The sequence below is a fragment of the Coenobita brevimanus genome, chromosome 91 (assembly GCF_032717465.1).
Source record: "Coenobita brevimanus isolate Jiangsu-jjx chromosome 91, ASM3271746v2, whole genome shotgun sequence".
Taxonomy (NCBI): Eukaryota; Metazoa; Arthropoda; class Malacostraca; order Decapoda; family Coenobitidae; genus Coenobita; species Coenobita brevimanus.
In genome coordinates, this window is record NC_137044.1 from 823,496 (window position 1) to 844,531 (window position 21,036).

General features: G+C 40.2%; 1 protein-coding gene across 1 annotated transcript in view; it reads right to left on the reverse strand.

The window, feature by feature from the left end:
- Positions 1-1,741: 1,741 nt before the first annotated feature.
- LOC145411844 (uncharacterized) overlaps positions 1,742-21,036 on the reverse strand; it is a 123,770-nt gene continuing 104,475 nt past the window's right edge. The window contains exons 9-15 of the mRNA XM_080281803.1: positions 20,798-20,951; positions 19,017-19,142; positions 14,396-14,816; positions 13,749-13,920; positions 9,954-10,162; positions 6,479-6,604; positions 1,742-1,768 (exon numbers count right to left, since the gene is read on the reverse strand). Of these exons, the coding sequence (XP_080137929.1) occupies positions 1,742-1,768; positions 6,479-6,604; positions 9,954-10,162; positions 13,749-13,920; positions 14,396-14,816; positions 19,017-19,142; positions 20,798-20,951 (1,235 nt within the window). The remainder of the gene's footprint in view (positions 1,769-6,478; positions 6,605-9,953; positions 10,163-13,748; positions 13,921-14,395; positions 14,817-19,016; positions 19,143-20,797; positions 20,952-21,036) is intronic.

The following is a 21,036-nucleotide window of genomic DNA, read 5'->3' on the forward strand; positions in this document are numbered from 1 at the left end:
CTAGTTGCATAATGCATCCCCACAACACCTGCCAATGATACAGCTCCATTACCTATGATGATCAATGGAGTATCCTGCACAACATTAATAAATACCCCACACTGTATAATTCATTACATAAGTTACCAAAACAGACATAACTATTAAATGTACAGTCTTTTTGATAGCTAAAGCAGATGTAAATTTCCCTAAGCTCTCCAAGGTATTAATAAGGCACAATAAAGGCTGGTAAGCCTGAAGACTCATTCATGGAAGTCAGCTGTCCACTGTGTTCCTTCATCAATTTGTTTTATTAGAAATTCTTAAAATTAAAATATTTTCTTCATCCATCACAGTTATAATAACTACTTGCTACAAATCATGCAGAGCTAGCATTAATATTTATATATTTACAAACTGTATAAAGCATAAAACAGGCAGTCCTCATTATAAATCAGGGATGTGTTCCATATATCATAAATAGGTCTATGCACTGGTACTGTAAACTGGGGAACATAGGCATATAAGCTTTAAATGTAACAATGGAACTTTAACAGGTAAGTTTTCTGTATTTTAGTATTAATCTGTAGCAATGTGGAACATCAAAATTGGCAACATATAATGAGAACTTACTGTATTCATATGCTTTACTGTTATTCTCCTGAGCATACCAACTGCTTCGCTTTCCACTCCCTGACTTAGATGAATGTATCCTGGCTGACTAAGTGAGGCACTGGGCGGTGTGACTGAGCAGTGAGGCTGGGTGACACAGCACAGGTTCCTCAGACCTTAGTTGTCCGCCCTATCATGGGGGGTGCAGACGACCGCTCCAAATGCTACAATACCCAAAAGGAAAGAATAATGTCATTAATTCTATACATCATCACCATCGCCCTACCTAAAGCTAAATTGTATACAGTGAGTCATACAGAGGATGCAGTTGATATTAGTTTAGAATCATTTTGTATGGTACATCTGACAAATTAATGTAACTTGTAATATCTGATAATGTATAACTTTAATAGCAATAAATGAGAGCTATTTTCATTTATAACAACAACAACAACAAATTTGCAAGCTGATACCTTACTGATGACATGCATGGTATATCAGAACAGTAATGTACATTATTTGCTCTATATTCAAGTTGGGTAAATCTAGCTATGATTATTTTGTTTCAGATAAGCTGCATTTAGCAAGATGTTGCCGTACTGTACTGTGCTAAATTCTTAAATAAAATGTTACAAATGGTGTTTTACTAGTCTTGGTTTGTTTTTTGTTTTTATTCTGTTTAGCCAATTTTCTTCATCTTCGGAGAAACCACATGCCAGTACTCTGGAGAAATGGTTAAATACTATATATAGAGTAATTCCTCACACACCAATGTAATGTGCTCCATGTAACTACTGTACTGTGTTCTGTGAGTAAAAGCAAGAACTAGGTTCCAGCAAGAATTATTATCTTCTCTATTATCAAAAAAATCCTATTCAAGGCTTGAAATGCATATACTGTACTGTACAGTAATATGTATCTGATGCTGTAACTGAGTGTAGCAGTATGCATTAACATTCATAATGAACAATGTTGTTATGCAAATTGTATTCCTATGCTGATTAACAGTTTTATTGAGGAAAATTATGTTGAGTGAAAGGGTGTTAAAAGAATTACCATAACTATACAATATCATGTCATTTACAGATATACAGTACTGTATTACAAAGAACCAAATAACCCATTCAAAATATGAAAGAAAGTACTTGCCTTAGCAGAGCCTGCTGTCACCATTGGTCTGTGGGAAGCAGTGCAAGAAAGAAGAAAGTTAGCCACTCCTGGGAGCTAAGGCCTGTATTATTAAAACAGAACATGAAGTTGTGGAGAAGCTTATAATATTTGAAGGTCATTTATTAGATGTGATCTGCCTGCATCACAAGTTGCACAGTCTAATTAGCAATTACATGAAAAGATAAAGCATATTTTATCACCATGATGAGCTTTGGAGATTATTATATATAAAAGAAAAAAGAAAATGGTGGGGGTGGGGGGGGAGGGCTTATCCACACCTTCCTGCTCTCAGTTTTAATAATAAGGCTGTGACAAGCCAAGTGCTAAAGGTGCAGTGACACACCACTGACCAGTACTGTACTATTGACATACACTATACAAAGGAACACACATCGTACAAGACAATTTGCAGCTTCAAAACAGTGCATTCACTGAAACTAAACTAAAGGTGCTGTGAGATTCATGCAGAATAAAGTACTGAAAAATTAATGTATTCATTATTTTTGTAATCAGTAACTGAAGCATTATTGATACAATATGAACAAATTTTTCATAATCTAATAACACTAAAATCTATAAATTAGACTTCATTACCATGCAAGTGTATCAGCAGACCTGGGAAAGGCCTGACAAAGGCTATCATTATGAAAACAGGCAACAGTTTCACCTGAACATAGATATAAACATAATATACAATACATAATTATCAGCCAACATTTGTGTCTTCCTGTTCTTGCTTTAGGATCTCTGGGGACCAAGGAGACATGGTAACAACATTATAAAGTAGTTCCCTTGGTGTCACAGATGGTGCCTCAAAAATGCAGAATGGGGACTATAATCTCACCCTCTTTGCACTGGCGTTAGGAAGGGGCAATCCATCCATCTTGTGCTACAAGTACCCCTATACCTCCTACAGAATTGAAAGGGGGAGAGTACAATATATCCAGGACTTCCTTGTCCTTCCAGTCCACGTCCAAAAAAGACATTTAAAAATACAATAGATTTCTTAACTCTGTTTAAACATGGGAAACTGGGACTGGATGATGATGTTTCCAGATCCTACTTCTTTGTAAATGAAGGAAGTTTGGTTATTATCCTTCTGTCTGTGGGTGACTCTACACTGAGTGACAAGCCAAATGGTTTCTTATACACCAGGAAACCATTTACTAAGCTGGGTGGTAACCATACAACCAAACTATGATGCCAGGTGATTTAGTGGGTAATTAAGGCACTCCAGCTGGATTAAGTCTGTGTAGCTTTATATCCAAGAGGAGGTTGGGGTTTATTGCCCACATAATGCCACTCACGGATGTGTGAGGCTGGTCACTCTCATCTTAAATGTCAGGAACAGCTTGCCTAGCCCCGGGCTTCTACGCTCCTGATGGGGCAACACAGGATTAGATGATGATGATGATGATGATGATGATGATGATTACTGTATTATTACCTCTGCCAACAAAATTGGAGGAGGTTATGTATTCACCTAAGTTTGTCTGTTTATTAGTTTGTCCACATGATATCTCAAAAAGTTCTCAATGAATTTCAATGAAATTTTGTGGAAGAATGGGCCATGGGCAAAAGAATGAATTGATTAAATTTGTGGTGAAGGAGAGTAAGAAGAAAGTGGATGAAGAGTTTGGGAGGAATCTGAGTATGAAATGGAGGGAGAGTAAGAAATTGTTTTGGAAGGAGGTAAGGAAAGTAAGGCAGTGTGAAAGGGGAAATAGTATGGGAGTGAAAGACAGGAATAATATATTGTTGGTGGAGAAGAGAGAAAAATTGAGGAGATGGAAGGATCACTTTGAGGATTTGTTGAATGTAGAGAGTGAGAGCAGTGCGAGTATAAGTGATTGGGGAATGGCTGGGAGAAGAAGAGATGAGAGGAGGGAGGAAGAGATCAGTAGGGCAGAAGTAGTGGAAATGATGAAGAAGATTAAGTTGGGAAAGGCCCCAGGAATTGATGGAGTGTGTGGTGAAATGCTTAGGTATGGGGGTGAGATTGTTGTGGAGTGGATATGGAAGTTGTGTAGATTGGCTTGGGTAGAGGGAAGGGTTCCAGAGGACTGGAAATCAGGTATAATTGTTCCTCTGTACAAAGGAAAAGGGGAGAGAGAAGTATGTGGTAACCATAGGGGTATTTGCCTTCTTAGTGTGACTGGTAAAATATATGGTAGAATACTCATTGATAGGGTTAGGCATATGACAGAAGAGCTAGTTAGAGAAGAACACGGGGGATTTAGGAAGGGAAAAGGGTGTGCAGATCATATATTTGTTCTAAGATGTTTAGTGGAGAAGTATCTAGAGAAGGGAAAGAAAGTGTATGCTGCCTTCATGGACTTGGAGAAAGCTTATGACAGAATAGATAGGCAAGGTATGTGGAAGGTATTAAGAATATATGGAGTGGAGGGGAAATTGTTGAGTACTGTGAAGAGTATGTATGAGGGAGCTAGGGCTATGGTGCGAGTGGATGGTGAGCTGAGTGAGTTCTTTGATCTCAATGTGGGACTGAAACAGGGTTGTGTGATGTCTCCATGGCTGTTTAATATATACATGGATGGGGTTGTAAAGGAGGTGCAAGGTAGGGCAGTGGATGTGGGGGTGGCTCTAATGAATGAGGGTGAGATTTGGAAGCTTCCGGTGTTGCTGTTTGCTGATGATACAGTATTGTTGAGTGAAGATGAATGAGAGTTGCAAGGTTTGGTGAATGAATTTGGGACAGTGTGTAGGAGGAGGAAGCTGAAAGTTAATATAAACAAAAGTAAAGTTATGGTGTTTGAGAGGAATGAAGTCACAGAGTGTGCAGTGAGGTTGGATGGTGAGGATATGGAGAATGTGAGTGCATTCAAGTACTTGGGTAGTGTGATGAGTAAGGATGGAACTTTGGGGGATGAAGTGCGTGAAAGGGTACAGCAGGGAAGGAAGGTTGTTGGTACACTGAAAGCAGTGATGAGAAATAGGGAGATGAGTATGGAAGTTAAGAAGTCACTGCATGATAGTATCGTGATCCCTACCCTGACGTATGGAAGCAAGGCATGGACCTTGCAAGAGGGGAACAAGTCAAGAGTGAGAGCAGTGGAAATGAATTACTTGAGAGGAGCATGTGGAGTGATGTGGAGGGACAGGTTGACGAATGAAGAAGTGAAGGAACGCTGTGGGGTGGATGTGGATGTGGTTGAGAAGATTAGGAGAAATACACTGAGGTGGTTTGGACATGTGAAGAGAATGGAGAAAGAAAGACTGACTAAGAGGGTGTATGTAGGTGAGGTGGAGGGAGGGAGAGGGAGGGGCAGACCGAGGATGAGGTGGAGGGATGGAGTTGAGAGGTATACTGTATGAGGGAGGGGGGGGGGCGAGTTGGGGGGAGGGTAGTCAAATGGTGGGTTACAGAGCGACTTGGAGGCATTTTGTCTGTTCGTACCCAAAGTGTTGCGAATTACAGTCACCTAGCTTTATGCACTTACACCCTGAAATGGATAATATGGGACTGGCTGTTACCATTATTTTTAGTACATGTTCCAGCATAACTGAAAGCTACGTAATTTCAGTAACAAGAATAGAAATCTATCACAATTAAAATGGAGAGAAGCACACATATTTCTTCTGTATGTGGTTTAGATGCCAGTAAATGGTAAACCGAAGTGGGGTGTCTCACCAGTGTGTATCAAAACCTGAGACTCGTGATACACATGATTGTAACATGTACACTGCTGTAAATAAATCTGTGGTATGAGTTAGTCCTTTCAACCACAGGATGGCATCTAAATTTTACTAATGCTAATGCCAGATGATTTTATTGAGCTAAGGGGAGATTTTCCAAACTGAAGCTGTTACACAAAGTCTTCATAAATGGCTTCAGTACTAAAGAGTTCTTCAGGGATGAATAATGCAGTCTGGTGGCGATGAAGATTAAATTGAAAAAAGACAACACCGTAGTGACAGGAATGAGTTTAGGAAGTACTTATGTAATGCTACAGATGTGATGTATCTCATTAGAATGACGAAAATGGAACACACAGCTGTCATCAAAATACAGCGTTGTTGGTCTATAATGGCTCCATGAACTAAGGACATTAACTGTGAAAAGTAAAAGATTGATCCAAAAAGTAAGAAAGATGGAAAATCATATTAGTGTAATGAAGGATGAAAAATCACATATCCCTTTGGTACAAGTACTGTAAAATGCTTACATGTACAGTACAATGATAATAGCATATGCACAGGCAGTAAGGATGAATTACAGGTCTATGAATTGCATTACATTTTTTTAGTAACACTCAATGAAATGTTATTATTCATAACAGGTACACAGCAAGCTGGAATGAAGAATTGGAGATTTTAAAAAGTGTAAATGTGTGAACAATATCCTAAGAATGTGGTAACCTGGAAATGAGTGCTCTGACTAAGCAAGTACAGAGATTAAATTTCAGAAAAGGTGTGTGTGTGTGTGTGTGTGTGTGTGTGTGTGTGTGTGTGTGTGTGTGTGTGTGTGTGTGTGTGTGTGTGTGTGTGTGTGTGTGTGTGAGAGAGAGAGAGAGAGAGAGAGAGAGAGAGAGAGAGAGAGAGAGAGAGAGAGAGAGAGAGAGAGAGAGAGAGAGAGAGAGAGAGAGAATCAGATTTTTTTCACAAGTAATGGAAGGGAGATGTTAGGGGATACATTAGCAGAGATCAGTTCTGAATGATGGATGAGCTTGTATTTGTTCTGACACCCCACACTTACCTCTGCTTCCCTGGCCTGAATGGCTCCCACTGGTGGTTTCTCATCCAGTGGACACAGCAGGTCATCAAACTCCAAGTCCGACTTCGATTTCTTGCGCTTGAGAGAAAACTGTGACTTTTTTGGCATCTGTAATAATGATAATAATAATAATAATAATAATAATAATAATATGAGTATGAATAAGAATGATACAGTTATAATAATAATAATAATATAAATTATCATCATCATGATCATTTTTCACATTAAGGATGGAATGTGGTAGACTCAAAAAAAAACACAGAAAGAGTATGAAAGTGGGAGAACTACCAACAACATCTCCACGGAAATGGGCTAGGCATTATTTTGTGTACAGTGTCTTTCAAGCTCTTGGAATCCTGGCTCTACCTCACTGGTTTTGCCATATGCACATATTTTGAGGGGGTAGTTATTCTTTACAGGTTTTCTTCATAAACAATGACCACATAATAAAAAAAATAAATAAATAAATAAATAAAAATTCATATGCCCCTCTCCACAAAACTCACCCAATCAATATGAGTCTGTGCCAATTCCCTAGCTTCATCAGATTCCATACCTTGCTTTTCACACACTGATTTATCATATCCATTCACCTTCTTGGCCTAATATCCAATCTTCCACCTTCAAACTCACTCACATATACCATTTTCACCAGAGACTAGGCCTTACAGGGCTCAGAAAGTCAGCAATGAACATAATTATAGGTAGGAATTACTCTTCAATAAACAAAATAGTTCTAATAAAACTTTATTTACTTTTTTTTCATTCACAAGAAACAGAATAAACTATCAACAATGGCAAAATGGGTGACAGGAAGAGTTACTGTGCCAGTACACCTGAGGGGGCAAGGGATCAACATTCTTGGTACCAGGACCCCAAGGCTTCTCTCCCACAGCTTGCTTTCCACCGTCCTATCTACACACAATCTTTTATCCTATCATCAACCCACTTCCTTATTCCACATCTTTAATCAATCACACAATTTTCAATCCTACTGACTCTGTACACTCCATACATTTTTTCTCAATAACCCCACTTCCACTGTTCTTGCTCAGACTTTCTGCATTATTGGTATACATGTACTAAAGTCTCTATCTATCTATAACCCGATGCCCTAATCCCACAAAGGGTGGCCGCAGACAAAACACCTCCAAGTCGCTCTGTCACCCACCATTTGACTATCCTCCCCCCAACTCACTCCCCCCTCCCTCATATACAGTACATCCCCCTAGTATGCGCCTATATGGGGAGCAGAGGATGTTGCGTACTAGGAATTCATGTACTGTGAATACATAAACTTATGGGAAAAATTACATATGGGAGGCACCCCCCTTCATGGGCAACCCTTGAGATGCTTTTCAGACATAACTATTGTACTATACAGGGAAACTATCTAAGAAATAATACCTAAGATGAAGTAAACCAACAAGATTATGGCTTTACTAGGTAAATCAACAAGGATAAGGCTTAACTAAACCAACAAGAATATGCTGAAGGTGGGTGGAGCATAGGTTACCGTTATCGCTTCTTGGAGGGGCAATGTTGAGTACTCGGGGTAACCCCAGATTTGGGCCACTCTTCACTGCCCGTCTCGCTTACAAGGAGTTCAATTAGCGTACTAAAAAAAAAAAAAAAAAAAAAAAAAAAAAATCGCGTACACGAGGGATCACGTAATCGGAACTTGCGTACTGTGGGGATGTACTGTACCTCTCAACTTCATCCCTCCACCTCATCCTCGGTCTTCCCCTCCCTCTCCCTCCCTTCACCTCACCTACATACACCCTCTTAGTCAGTCTTTCATTCTCCATTCTCTCCACATGTCCAAATTACTTCAGCGTTTTTCTCCTAATCTTCTCAGCCACATCCACATCCACCCCACAACATTCCATCACTTCTTCATTCGTCAACTGTCTCACACCCAGATATTAATGTCATCCTTTTACAGCCTCCACATTCTGACCTCTGTTTAGTATCATGGCCTTCATAGCGCCAGCTGGTGTTTAGTGTAAAAAATTTGAAGAGTTTCAGTTATGAACTAAAATTTTCAGACTTTACCATACACAAAACGTGCTGTATAAATGGAGATACAAATGAATGTTTTTTAACCCCTAACAGCTGACTGACTTGTATAACCGTCACGATTTTGGGCGTGTAGCAACGCCACTTGACGTGTATAGCTACATGCATCTTCCAGCCACCCTTTGAACTTTAACTTATCCTTACTCATTGGTGGGACCACCTGGAGACGTGGGGATACTTTCATTTGAAAGAGGAAAAGTTGATCATTCTTATGTACCTTTAATTTTTTCTCTAGCTGTTCTAGTTTGGCAGATATTAGGGTTTGAAGTAAGGGTATTTTTTTCAGTCATGGATATCCCCCATAGGGAGGAGCGTGCAACATTGGAAAACCCCCAGTGTGTAGGGGTTAAAGAATATGGTATAATGCAACTCTTCAGACGGTAACAAGTAACAAGCTATAGTATGCAGTGTTGAATTAATTATCATCAATATGGACAAGCTAACTTCCTGTACAGTTAAAGCTCGATTAACCGGAATGCATGGGGATTCTTCCATTCTGGATATGGAATTTTCCGGATAATCAAATGTTACCCTTAGAAATACTCTGGGAGGTCAAAGAAATGAAATAGGACCAAACTTGTGACTTTATTTCATAAAGTACATTATTCAGTATTCGATACAGTACAGGTAAGATACAGTACAGGAACACTACAGTACACAAAAAAGACAGCAAAAGAAATTGTACAGGACTGAACACAAACCTGCAAACATTACCAGAAATTATGTAAAGAAAAACTTAGCATACTGTATGTAACAGGCCAAAATAATTTTGAGAACTTAGCTGCATAAACTACTGTACTTTAACCTGTACTGTACAGAACTAAACAAGAATTATAGGGGGATCATCAGGATCATGAGATGTGGATTCAGACAGTGGAGAAGAAGAAGTAGAATAAACATGGTCAGGAGCTGAAGAAGTGGAAGGAACTGGGTCAGGAGCTGAAGAAGTGGAAGGAACTGGGTCAGGAGCTGAAGAAGTGGAAGGAACAGGATCAGGAGATGAAGAAGTAGAAGGAACAGCGCAGAAGCTGAAGCGAAGGGATTAATTTTCTGTCACTGCTTAACCTTCATTTTTTTTAACAAATCTATTATACTAGCCAGTTTCAATAATTTTCAGTTTTCATCTGACAACTTATTCTGAAGTAAGTAAAGCTGAACTAAATAAAACGACTCAAAGCAGATGTTGCCTTAAACTTAATCACAACCGGTATCAGGGACATTTTCGACCCCATGACGGATTGAATTTGCGTTCTGGTTATAAGGATGTGCCGATGCATTGGATGCCGGTTAATCGAGCTTTTACTGTACTAAACAGATATGGTACTCTAACATTAAAAGCAAAAGGTTAAAAAATCAAGAGTAATGGTGGTCCAACCTTGACTTTGGCAGAGGTGGTGAGAGGAGTGTATCCTGAAGCAGCCTCCAACTCCCGCTTCTCCTGCACCACACTTCTGCCCACCAGCTCCTTGAAGTGGGTGTTGAGGTGCCGCCTGAGCAGCGTCTTGCCACATGGGATGGACAGCAAAGATGCAAGTAACTCCGAAGTGAAGCGCACCTCATACACCATCAAGGCTCCATGCACTCCTGACACAGGAAAATGGTGCAAATTAAATTTATATCAATTAATACCCTAAGCCAAACAACATCTCTTTTTATACCAGATAATGAAGGTAATGGAGAGAGTTCTAGAAAGTATGATCTGAGAAAGAGTGAATATTAATGTGAAGCAGTTTGGGTTTATGCCAGGCAAAGGGACAACTGATGCCACATTCATTGTTTGACAGCTCCAGGAAAAGTATACTGGAAAGAAAAGGGAACTGTACTTTGTTTTTGTTGATTTGGAGAAGGCCTCTGACATAGTCCCTACAGAGGTGGTGAAGTGGGCAATGAGAAAGCTTGGGATCGAGGAGTGGCTGGTTAGGGTGGCCGTGGCCATGCATGTGGGTGCTCGCAACCAGGTAAGGGTGAATGGAGATTTGAGTGATGAGTTTTCCGTGAATGCTGGTGTGCACCAGGGGTCAGTTTTGAGCCCTTTGTTGTTTGTCATGGTACTTCATGCCCTTTCAAGTGACTTCAGAAATGGACTTCTGTGGGAGATGTTGAATGCTGATGAATTGGTGTTGATTGCAAAGAATGAAAAGGAGGTGAAGGAAAGATATAGGAAGTGGAGAGATGGTATAAGGTACAGGGGCTTAAGAGTAAATGCAGATAAAACAAAAGCGATGGTATCTAGGGCAGGTGGTGGTACTGACAAAGAAGAGGGAGAGTGGTCATGTGTGATTTGCCACAAGGGCGTGGGAAGTAATTCCATCTTGTGCAGTGTCTGTGATAAGTGGGTACATAACAGATGTAGTGGTATCAGAGGTAGACTGCAAGATAATACTGATTTCATGTGTGCAGTGTGTCAGGGACAGCTGGTGGGGATTGTCAGACATGAAAGGATTGAACTTACTGGTGAGTCTCTCAAGTGTATGGAAGAGTTTTGTTATTTGGGAGACAGGTCATGTGCTGGAGGTGGGGCTGGAGCTAGCTCTGTGGCTAGAATGAGGAGTGGTTGGAAGAAGTTCATGGAGCTGTTGCCTCTCCCGACACTGAGAGGACTCTCCCTCCGTGCTAAGGGATCTTTGTATGGAGTATGTGTTAGGAGTGTGATGCAGTATGGCTATGAGACCTGGGTAGTAAAGGAAGAGGATATTCACAGGCTCAAACATATAGAAATGACAATGATTAGGTGGATGTGCAGTGTGTTCCTAAGTGTGAGGCCTGGGGGTGGGGGGCTAAGTTTAGGATGTAAGAGTTGAGGGGTAGGATGGGATTGGAATGTATTGGTGTTGTGATGAGGAAAGGAAGACTGAGATAGTTTGAGCATGTGGAGTGATTGAGGGATGATAATTGGGTGCAAAAAGTGAAAAGTGTTAATGTTAGGGGTAGGGCTGTGAGAGGTAGACCAAAAAAGACCTGGGACATGGTCACTGAATGTGACCTCTGGGATAAGGGACTAAACAGAGAAGCTTCTAGAGGTCAAGCAGCATGGATTGCCGTCATTAGGTGACCAAGGCTGATGCATGCAAGCATGCTGGAGCCTTCAAAATGAAATGAAACGAACTTCCAGATGATTTTATTCAGCTTAGGAATGACCTTTTGAACAAGAGGGGTAAGACATATCCATCAATTACTTTTCATAAACACAGGTCTCCCCCATGCTGAATGTATCAGTTATTGTCTAGCAGTGCCAAGAATGAAATATGAAAATATCACAGGAGTGAATTTGACAGGTTAAAATACAATGGAACAGTAATGCTCAGCCCTCACATGCAAAGGTGCCCTTTAGATACACTGATGTTTGTGCTGAATCAGGGTTCGTATGTATGACATTCCTCCTTCCATTGACTCCTCTCAGTTTCTATCTGTCTTTGATTTAATGCTGTATCTCTCAGCTATTATGGTTACACTTGACATAGGAATGGTAACATTCAGTCTCACATCACCCCTTGTAAAGATGTGAAACAAGTCCTTCAACTTCTCTGACAGTGGGTCGGCATCTTTAAAATGAGAGTTACAGTACTAAAAATTACTGGTCTCTAAGGCAATACTGTAACATGATGTCCAAACAAACACATGTTTTACATGCTTTACATCTCATATGCTACTGTTGGCTGATGCTCTAGCTTTAAAATGCATTGTTCCCAGGAATTTTGAATGAAGTCAGTCTTGATTATGGGTCTTGTATTTTACCCTGGGGGAAAAATTTAGATTATACACTTTACGCCTCTTTTCCGGTACTAAATAACTATGCTACTAGAGTGCATGTTGTAAGCACCAAAATTACTGTATTTATCATTTGTCACATGGTCCCCATGGACAAAAATCATCATCGTTGTTGAATTTTCACACTTGAACCATAGTCGCAGGTTAGTACACTGTATCATGAATAGTCATTACTGAAGGGAATACAAAGAAGATGGGTGCCTGTACCGTACATATAAGAGGCACTGACAAAAAGTCTACACTCAATAGTGCTGTGCACCCCAGGTGGAGCAGCTGTAGCATCCACCTGGGAGCCAAACCACCTATTTCCCTGCACCCCACCATGGGCAGGAATCTGGTGCAAACCTGGTGAGGTGCTATCCACTCCTATAGAGTATTTGTACTGTACTTCATATGAAGATTCTTGCTCCAGTACCAGATACTCTACATTATTATATTAACCCTCTGACTGCGGTTAAGGGGGTGAGAGAGATACCCCTGTTGCGGCAATCCACACAAAAGTTACCCACATTCAATGCGAATGTTCAGATGCTCCTACGATACCGCAGAGACAGATGGAAGAAATGTCATTTTGGGTGTTTTTTTTGCGTCGCTGTAGCTGTCCATCACACACCACCACTCACACTGCCACTCACCACACTTCATTTTCCAACCACGCACCACTACAGTATATGCATCACTTTCTTTGCATTATCTTGAATGGTTCATTTAGCACTTCAAAACCATTATTTTACAAACATTATAAAATATTGAACCATGATAAACTACTCAGTAAATAGCAAATAATGCTAAACTCAACGAACGATATTTACATAGCCTACACCTGACACTTTCATTTTCCTTATATTTGAGTCACTTATACTTACTCTCCATCACTTGTTGACATTTGTTCAATTGCTTTTCTAGAGGTGCTAGAAGTTGACAAGTGTGTGAAAGTCACGGTGGTGTAACATGGATGGGTTGGCGCCGCTTGGAGCGTGGTGTGCTGTCTTGTTTCTTCAGAGGTTTTACAGTATATTCCATACTAGAATCACTAGAATTGCTGTCACTAGTAGGTGAATACTTCCTTTTCTGTGGAATACGAGCTCTAGCACCTCTTTTCTTGGTAACACCAAGCGAAGCTGAGGGCTACCACGAACGCAACGAACCACCTATAGACACCATGACTTCCTGACGCAAACTGGGCTCATATGGTTTCGTGATGCGGTGTGGAGGATGCTAAAAAGACGAACTGGCAATCACAAGCATGGGCTGATGAATACACAAAGTATTCGTGCCACAATACAGGGCACAACTTTGGAAGTCAATTTATGGATTTTAAACGGAATGTCACAGCCTGTCGATCGGACCTTTTAAAGAGAACGACGCAGCCAAGGGGTTAACTAAAACTTCCATGATTTACCTGAGCCTCTAAGATTGGGGGCATACTCAGACAGGTCAACTGTCCTCAGCCACTCCATGACTCTGTGGTTGGTCCATAAAGCCACCTCTGCTGCTGTTCTTGTATGCTGATCCTCATCTGGTACTGAACGCCGCTTTAGCACAGAAGGATCAAAGTTGTGCTCTCGTAACACCTGCAAAAATCAAACACAGCATAGGATGGTTTCATTTTCACAGATGCCTTCCTTCCTAGCCATTGGATGACAGTATGGTCTACCAATCTTCATAACAGTTTTCTCTCTAAATCAATGAAAAGAGAGACTGTGAATAACATCCAGAGCAACAGATCAAAAGCTTTTTATTTATAGAGCCTGATATATATACAATATTTTAGGATGTGCTGGAACCTTATGGATGTGCAGTGAAGACTGTTATGTGAAACATATTCGTCAATGGCTTACTTGTAATGGTCACAATATTATATTGAAACAATCCACTTCTCTAACAGTTTAGTGGACACCTATCTCTCTTTGACATGTGAATAACAGCACTGGTACCATATACAGTATCTGGACAACTAGAGGTATTCATACAGGGAATGATGGCCTATACCATTCTGATTTTAAAATAAGCATTGAAGAATATTATTATTTGTACTGGATGGCATACCTGTATACCACGCTTGAGAGAAGTAACATGAAGAAGGTTGGTGAGGCGGAGAAAGGAAAGGTCATCATAAGTGAGGCAGTTGAGGACTCTACCATCGATACGGGCCTCACTGAAGGCATCTTTGTACTGTGGAAGACCGACATCATCCAGCCAGCGCAACACCCAGGCCTGATCCAATCTGTGGAGCGGGGTGTTGAGTGGTTCCCCAGACACTCTGCTCGCTATGGCCAGTTGCAGCTTCTTGCGGTGTAGGGGGTTGCGGATGGACAGGTCACGTTCCAGCTGACTAGGCGTTGCCTTCGACAGGTGATTGCCTAAAGATGTCCATGCCCTCACCCCAGGAGCATAATGACCAAGGCCTAGAGCAATAAGCCATCCCTCTATGGCTTCAACACGCCAGGTAGAAAATGGTTCAATTGGTCTGTAAACAAGTTTCATGGATAAAACAAATAACAGCCTTTGATCACGTACACACAATGCATAAACAGATTAAACAGCACGTTGTATGAACATTTATTTCATTTCACAAGTATAATGATACCTGCAGATGACTGAGTTATACCAATTTTTCTGAATGACTAGAAAACTGCTAAAAGAATGGATGCTTGGACATTTCATAAACTTTATAAATGAAAATTAACTAATCAGTGTTTGGGACATGTGAAAATTACCAAGGTAACATCCCATTAAAAAGTGGTACAGCCTCTGAAATATTGCATAAATTTCTATTGTAAACACAATAGCTATCGAAATGAGCCACACAATAATTCATACAATCATTTAGTTCTTATCGTTTACACAACCATAGGCAAGGAATTACACAAAATTTTTGTATTTCTATTTGTGTTGATACTTGAAGGATACATTCCAAAAACAGTATACAGTATCTTACTGTTCATGATTTATGCATAAAATACTATTACTGCATAACTAGATGTAAAAAATTCTCACATTCACAGCTTACAACTGCTGAAAAACAACTTATAAATTACTGTGTTTGTTCTCATATATTTATGCATGATAACAACAGGCATATACTGTAATAATCCAGATATTAAAATCAATTTTCTCTATGTCTTTCAACACTGTGAGTGACAGTTCCATAATCTGACTTACCTGGTGAACCTGCACTGATAACATAGCTGGATAAGAAAATCAAGTGAGAGTACAATGAAATAAATATATCTTCAATCTGCCCATTTAATGTATCTGGGAATTTCTACCATGCAAACTGAAATGCAAAACGCATGGCACTGAAACTTATGTTATATGACAAACTGGTATGGCAAAATCACACAATCTCCCAAATTTCCCCCTTTGGCCCTCACGAAAAATTTTTACCCCCTCTTGATCATACAATCTCTAGGAACATCAGTGGGCATTAAAAGGGCTAATAAGTGCCACTCTTTCATCCCAGCAGCAACAGAAAAACATTCCATTCTCTTGTACATCATCATCTGGTGAGCTTTGAGTTTTTATGAAGGTTGTTCTGACTTAACAAGACATTACATTTTGAGCATAAAACATGACAAGCAAATATTTATTGTCTGGCAAACAAGCATTTACTTTCAGCAGACATAATTATGCACTAAGCTGGGTCAGCATCTCTAGGTGATGACTTATCTACCTAGAGGTTGGTGAAAAACTATTTTGATTGCATAATGTACCGAGTACATGTTGAAATAAGAAAAGTACACAAAGTGGTGAGATAATAAGGTGACAGAAAAATGAGGCAAGCGGTGTGTGTGTGCAAGTGTGTGGGGGGAGGAAGCTGACTGAATGCAAGGAAACTTTTTCACATCCTATAATTTTAGCCATGTAAGTTTATGATCAAGAAAAAAATATATAAATAAATAAGTACTGTATATACTATATATAGTGAGTGATGGTGATGAGGAAAGAAAGATAAACAGCAGGCAGCATGCAATATGTGGGTGTACATGTGTATGTGTATTTGCTTGGCCTGTTGACTGAGGGTAAACAGACCATTTCACGACCCATAATTCAGCTACGCTGAATTATGAGTGAAGAGATTTCGGTGAATGTTGGTGTGCATCGTGTGTCAGTTTTGAGTCCCTAACTGTTTGTCACTTTTATATGCTGATGACTTGGTGCTCACTGCAGATAATGAAAGGGAGGCAGAGGAAAGATTTAGGAAATGGAGTGATAGACAAAGGTTTGGGAGTAAATATAGACAAAACAAATGAGATAATATCTAGGGCTGGTGGTGGTACTGCCAGAGCAAAGGGAGTGTGGCCATGTGCAGTTTGCCACTGCAGTGTGAGAAGTAACTCCATCTTGTGCAGTGTTTGTGACAAATGGGAGCATTAGAGATGTAGTTGTATTTGGGGAGGGCTGCAAAATAATACTGACTTTGTGTGTATGGTGTGTCAGGGAGAGCATGCAGAGACTGACAGGAGTGAAAGGATTGACTTTGTTGGAGAGTCCCTTGAGTGTGTGGAGGAGTTTTGTTATTTGGAGAACATTTTATGTGCTGGAGGTGGGGATGGGGTTAGAGCACTCTGGCTAGGGCAAGGAGTGGTTTTCGGAAGTTCAGGGAGCTGTTGCCTCCCCTCATACTGAGAGGGCTCTCCCTCTGTGTTAAGGGACCCCTCTATGTGGCATGTGTTAGAAGTGTACTGCTGTATGGTAGTATGACTTAGGCAGTAAAAGAAGAGGACATCTGTAGGCTCAAACATACAGGAATGACAATAATTAGATGGATGTGAAGCACATCCTTGAATGTGAGGTTTGGAGGATTAGGACTGCAACTGAACAGTTGGGAGGGAGGATGGAACTTGAATGCTTTGGTGTTGTGATGAGGAGAGGTAGACTCAGATGATCTGGGCATGTTGAAAGGATGGAGGATGACAATTGGGTGCAGAAAGTGAGGGGTGTGAATGTCGCAGGTAAGGTTGCAAAATGCAGATTATAAAACGCCTGGGACGAGGTCACAGAGTGTGACCTCAGGGATAAGGGACTGAACAGGGAGAAAGCAAGAGGCTGAGCAGAGTGGAGACCCACCATTAGGTGACCAAGATCAAGGCATGTATGTTGGAGCCTTTATAAACGATACAAACTATGACCATTTGTTTTGGCAAAATCTTACAAAGAGACAATGTTACTCTCATCTTAAATGTCGGGACCAACTGCCTAGCCTCGGGCTCCTAGGCTCCTCATGGGACAATGTAGGAATGGATGATGGATGGATGGATTTACTTATTCTAGATGGGGTGAGTGTGCATCTATGTGGTTTTACAATGAAACTTAAGGGGGAAGGGGTTGGCCTGGGATGCTAGGCCAACCCTGTTATGCTGCAGGACCAGTGTAGGCCAACAACACAGTAAATGGTAACAGCAATTTGTCTTCAGGTGATGTTTGATCGATCACTTCCACATTTTCATATGTCAATAAATGTATCTTTAGTATTTTGTCTCTCTCCTAAGTACCAAACTAATTTATCCCACTGAAACAACATTCTGATTTAGTGCACTATCAATTCAACATGAGAGCCTTTAAATATTATCTTGCGTTAAATCAACATCTTACTGTATTAAATGCCTTCAAAAACTGCTTTACTGTTGTTGTTTGAGGGTTTCTGCCAGAAATATTGGTAAATCAACCTCAAGGCTGTGGATGGAGGCTGACTTCTGGGATTCTCCTGCACAAACTAGGATATTTTCCCTGTTTACTGGGCCAAGTTAGTTTACCTTTCTGCACAAATCCGTCCCTCATAAACTAGGGACCTTCTTTACAGATTACATTCAAAATGCAAATTACAAATCTAAGTAAGGCAATTTACACCAAATTCACTGCTCCCCTCTTATCTAACATCATTCTACTACCTCTACCTCCCTCTTTATCCCTTCCTACCATTCCTATTCCTAACTCGTCTTGCAATCACCCCCAACCCTTGCCTGTTTCAATTACCTTTCTCCCTCAAGGCCCATCAGCTGTGCACTTACTCAAACTCAATCAGTGTCTCTTTCATCTGTGCAGAGTTGTACAGTACACTCAGTGAATAAAGTATCCTACAACAGGTGACTTTTGGTTTCACAATGAGTGCTGTTGCTATTCACCTTGTTTCTCAGATAAGTTCCTTCTTTAGGCTGAACCAATAAAAATGGCAGGCATGCCCATAGATAAGTTACTGGAGAATATTACTGTTAAAAAATTTAGCCACTGTCTATTATGCAAAGACAGACAATTGTAAAGATCCTTTCTGAATGAGTATATTTCTGCAAAGCTACAACAATGTAAATACAGTACATAATAAATGGTAAGAAGCATGCACGAAAAGCCCAGGGGAAGAACCAGCATTTGTTGCAAGAGGAGTCCCAGATTTTTTTTTGGGGGGAAGGGAGGGGAACGAAGAAAATCAAACATTTAGATTCCAAAGAAAAAAATGGTAAATATACAGCTTCATTTTACAACCATAATTACACTGACACTTCAACAATAATGTTACATCATTAAATAGGTAACTGGAAAACATGTACTTTTTTTTTTTTTAATAATTCCGTAAGCATGTTGCACAGATGAAAAAAGGGGAGGGGAAAGGTTCTGGATCCCCTGGACATTCCTACTGGATCCACCACTGATGTCGCGATTGTGTACTAACTCTTTGAATATGGATGACGATGACGTCCACCCAAGCCGAGCTGATGCAGTGGCCCTCATGCCCCCTCGCCGGAAGTCACCTTCTCCTAGATCTCCATCGAGGTGACCTGAGCTACTGCGCCGCAACCTGAGTTAAGAGTTTTATTTATTTATTTATTATTATTCTTTTTATATATTTCTTGCCAGGGCTAAGTTACTTAGCCTGAACATTCAAGGCAAGAATGACCAGTAATTTGTCCTCTGTGTGACATCCTCTTGCATTTGAACCCTTTATGAGCCACATCCACCTGAAGCACCTTAATCCACTAAATATCAGTACAGTAATTTTTTGAGGTACAGGAAATCATTTGACTTGTCACTCAGTGTAAAGTCATCAAATGTATCACTATATCATGTCAATAGAAGGTGGGCACCCTCATCCACCGGTAACTGTCTATCTATTTACTACTTCAAGGGCAATCCTGGAGTTCAGTATGAGTGTCCACAACAACATCATCCTTAGCAACTCAATACAACTCCTGCCGCTCCCAATTATCCTCTCACAAGAACGTAGAATAAGTAATAGTAAATAAAAAGCATGAGCCATTTTCTTGTCCACACTTATCTATCATTCAATTTCAATTTCTCACTTTATTATTTAAGAACAACTACACATTCATGATACTGTAAACTTTATCTTCATGTCCTGGGACTGAGATTCCATCCTACATAATATACAGTACAAACTGGCTATGAGAGTTGTCTGCAAGAAACTTCATTTACAGCAACCTCTCAATTATCCACTGTAATTCTGCCACACCCTATGCCGAATAACGTGAAACGATGGTCATTGCATAGAATCCCCCATCGGCTCAACATTCTGCGTTGAGCCGGATATTGTGTTCCTATCCATTTCAACTCTCTATCCTAAAAACTTTCCCATGTGTAAAAGATGAAAACTAAGCATAAAATACAATATAATAATGATACAGTACAGTAATGCAGCGCCAATTGGCTACCGATTACGACCTGGTTGATACGCCTAAATACCGAATATTGCATAGAACTGACAGTTACATCCTGTTTTGGTGCCAGATATTGCATAATTCTACTGGATACTGCTTTAATAGAGCTGAGCCAGCAGCACCAGATGTTGTGTTGGGCCAGATATTGCGACAATGGATAAATGAGTTTACTTATAAAATTTTCTTTGATGAATGAAACCTTAGCAATCAATGTCTTCTCATGATGACAAGATGGAGAAAGTGTGGTCCTGCTAACTTCTTCAGCTTACTTTTTTTTTTTTTAACAAGTTATTGTACCTTCCCTAAACAAAACTACCCCAATCATATTCAGTTCTTTTAGAATTTATCTAGTTTTATAGAACTCTCAATCTAAGCTTCACTTCACCTTGTCCACAAGTTAATAATAAAGATTATAATAGCTAATCATTTCAAACATAGCATCTTACACACACACATACACAAACACACACACACACACACACACACACACACACACACACACACACACACACACTATCTTAACTTCTTCAGCCAGATGATATACTTTTCTATTTTACTCTTCCTATTTTTAGTCACTTTTAACCAGCTTAGGGAAGGCTTCTGGAACTAATGGAGGAAGACATGGCTTTTAGTAACCCCTCCAACACGCGAGCTCTTTCTCAAATTTAATCAAATCATATGGAGGTATCAAGTATAAACTATGCTTCAATGTGATCACATAAGAAGGGAGTTGTGATATAACACCCAATGTGGCAACTAACACAGCTTGTGGTCAAACCTGGTAAATATCTTCTTGATGCTGGTTGTCTTATGATGTGTGGGTGGTGACCTGTGTGTGGAGAGAGTGCTGGAGCGAGGAGGTGGAGAAGTAGCAGGGTCTTGCTGGCCATACTCTCCCTCTCCTTCTTCAATCATCTGCGTCTCCGTTTCCGCTGTAACACAACCAGCCATGAATTCTCTCTCCCTGTTTCTTTGATTACAGTTTTGCGTTAACAGGCCCAAAAGTTTCCCTATTGT